The sequence below is a fragment of the Austrofundulus limnaeus genome, unplaced genomic scaffold, assembly GCF_001266775.1.
Source record: "Austrofundulus limnaeus strain Quisiro unplaced genomic scaffold, Austrofundulus_limnaeus-1.0 Scaffold335, whole genome shotgun sequence".
Lineage (NCBI taxonomy): Eukaryota > Metazoa > Chordata > Actinopteri > Cyprinodontiformes > Rivulidae > Austrofundulus > Austrofundulus limnaeus.
Window position 1 is genome coordinate 331,806 of NW_013952737.1, and position 2,473 is coordinate 334,278.

At 38.3% G+C, this 2,473-nt stretch overlaps 1 protein-coding gene across 2 annotated transcripts in view; it reads left to right on the forward strand.

Annotated features, from left to right (window-relative positions):
• Positions 1-2,473, forward strand: part of ctdsp2 (CTD (carboxy-terminal domain, RNA polymerase II, polypeptide A) small phosphatase 2) — a 12,945-nt gene that overhangs the window by 6,984 nt on the left and 3,488 nt on the right. For both annotated transcript variants that reach the window (XM_014022555.1, XM_014022554.1), the window contains one exon: positions 1,702-1,887. In XM_014022555.1, coding sequence (XP_013878009.1) covers positions 1,702-1,887 — 186 coding nt within the window. The remainder of the gene's footprint in view (positions 1-1,701; positions 1,888-2,473) is intronic.

Below are 2,473 nucleotides of genomic sequence, written 5' to 3' on the forward strand. Positions count from 1 at the left end.
GGCCAATTTTGGCCCGCAGGCCCCACTTTGGGCACCTCTGCTCTAGAAGGGAACAAGCTGACAGTTTTCACTTGTTTTCTTTACTGGATCCAGGCGTTTTCGGTCTGAGCAGCCTGTGATAATGGGTTTTTAACTTGCTGTTGTGCACTCTTTGTCAGTCATGATAAATTATAAAGCAGAGTTTCATCATCAAGTGTTTTTTAATCACACAGGAAACCTAAAGAGTTAATAACACGAGATAACCAGGCAAACTCAGTGTGAATGCTGAGTATKGGATAAATCAATCTTGTGCCCGCAGGAATTGAATTTGAATTGCTCAGATTGAATCTGAATGTGCATAATTTGAAATTGAATGCTTTGGTTTGAAAAAGAATTTCACTAAATCGAAACTGAATTTAAAGTTTTGAATTTGAATTAATTTGCTTTGAAACTATATTTTGGTTTATTAAAAATTCAGTTTGACTACTTGATGTTACTTGACCACTTTCAGTTCCAAAATTCAATTTTAGTTCCAAAATTCAGATATTTGTCCCACATCCTGGTCCTTGAGAAAGCCAGTCAGAGTAATCAAACACAGATCCACAGATTTATGTTTCACTTTGGTGAAGTTTCCCTTCTGTAATGTAACAGAGTTGATGCAATCCACTATAAAAGTGACAAAAACAGAGTTATTTTATTGCAGTGATTAATTTTACCTTTATGTAGAAAATGTTACATTTACATCACATCATGGATCAGTCAGCAGCAGCATCTGATCATTATGTGATCCATGATGTGATGTAAACGTAACATTTTCTACATAAAGGTAAAATTAATCACTGCAATAAAATAACTTTGTCTGTTTTTGTCACTTTTACGGTGGATTGCATCAGCTGTGTTACATGTAGAAGGGAAACTTCACCAAAGTGAAACATAAATCTGTGGGTCTGTGTTTGATTACTCTGCCTGGCTTTCTCAAGGACCAGGATGTGGGACACAATAATTTGAATTATGGAACTGAAAGTGAAAGTAGTCAAACTGAGTTTTTAATAAACCAAAATACAGTTTCAAAGCAAATAATTCAAATTCAAATCATTAAATTCAGTTTCAATTTTGTAAAATTCATTTTCAAACCAAAGCATTCAATTTCAAAACATGCACATTCAGATTCAATCTGAGCAATTCAAATTCAGTTCCTGCGGGCACAAGATTGATCCCATATGTTGATTGCTGTATAAAGCTAAAACTGAATTGTTGATACAAAAAGAAGCAGAATGCTAGCTAGAAGCTGAAGTAGCAAAAGGTTAGCCAAATGCTAAATGCAGTAAAGTGCTAACTAAAAGATTAAATTAGCAAAAAACATAGAAAGGTCACCTAAAAGCTAATAATAACAGAATACTAGCTTCCAGTAGCTTCAATCTAGCTAAAAGTACGACAGAAGCTAAAAGTAGCTTAGAACATTAAAGCAAGCAGATGAAAAAGTTGTGGAAATCTTTACTTGTCTAAGATAAGGTTGAATATTTTGAAAAGCCTAAACACAAGTTTTAGCCCCTGAATGAGCTGAACTTCCTGTCTGCACTAAATTCAAAGCTAAAGCACCACAGAGACAGCTGCAGCAGCACCTCGTAGCATTCTGTTGAAGACATCTCCAGCAGTAATAGAAAGTGCTTCATTAGCCTCTCCCTGCGCACCCCTCCCTGCTTCCCCCCGCTCTGCCATCAGTACGCTGACCCCGTCACGGACCTGCTGGATCAGTTCGGCGTGTTCCGGGCTCGGCTCTTCCGGGAGTCCTGCGTCTTCCACCAAGGATGCTACGTGAAAGATCTGAGCCGCCTGGGGAGAGACCTCAACAAAACCCTCATCTTGGACAACTCCCCCGCCTCGTACATCTTCCACCCCAACAACGCCGTGAGTTTCAGCCTCTTTCTGCTTTTACTGCGGGAAAACGAGTCGGCCGTTCAGAGTGTGGCAGATGACTTTACAACTTGGTCTTATCAAGTAAACAAAACTTTAGGCCCCTAGTTTGGACTATACCTGGGATTAAAGGGTCCTGGGTTAGATTATACTGCAGGTATTCCAGGTCAATCTCACTCTCAACTCGTCACATATCAATGCTTGTCCAAGGTTCCCTCTGCGTCAGGTTTTGACACGTCGGGTTCCCCCCTCATGTCAGTTACTGATGAGATGAGAACAAGGAGRAGGAACCTATTATATTTTTGAAAAGTGTAGAAAATGCACGACAGCTAACCATCCCAAGCCTTAAACGTAACTTCTATTATCCCTAGACATCCTATCTCAAAGTTTTGTTTCTTTTTAGCTGGGAAATCTCAATATTCAAATATAATTTGAGGTTTCCTCTTTATAAGGACATCAAAAATTAGGATTCAGACCAAATATTTTTGTATTATTGTAACCAACAAGACAAATTAAGTCATATATATGGATTTAATTCTGATATCAGAATGATCCAGGTATCAAAATGTAGCTTTTAAAG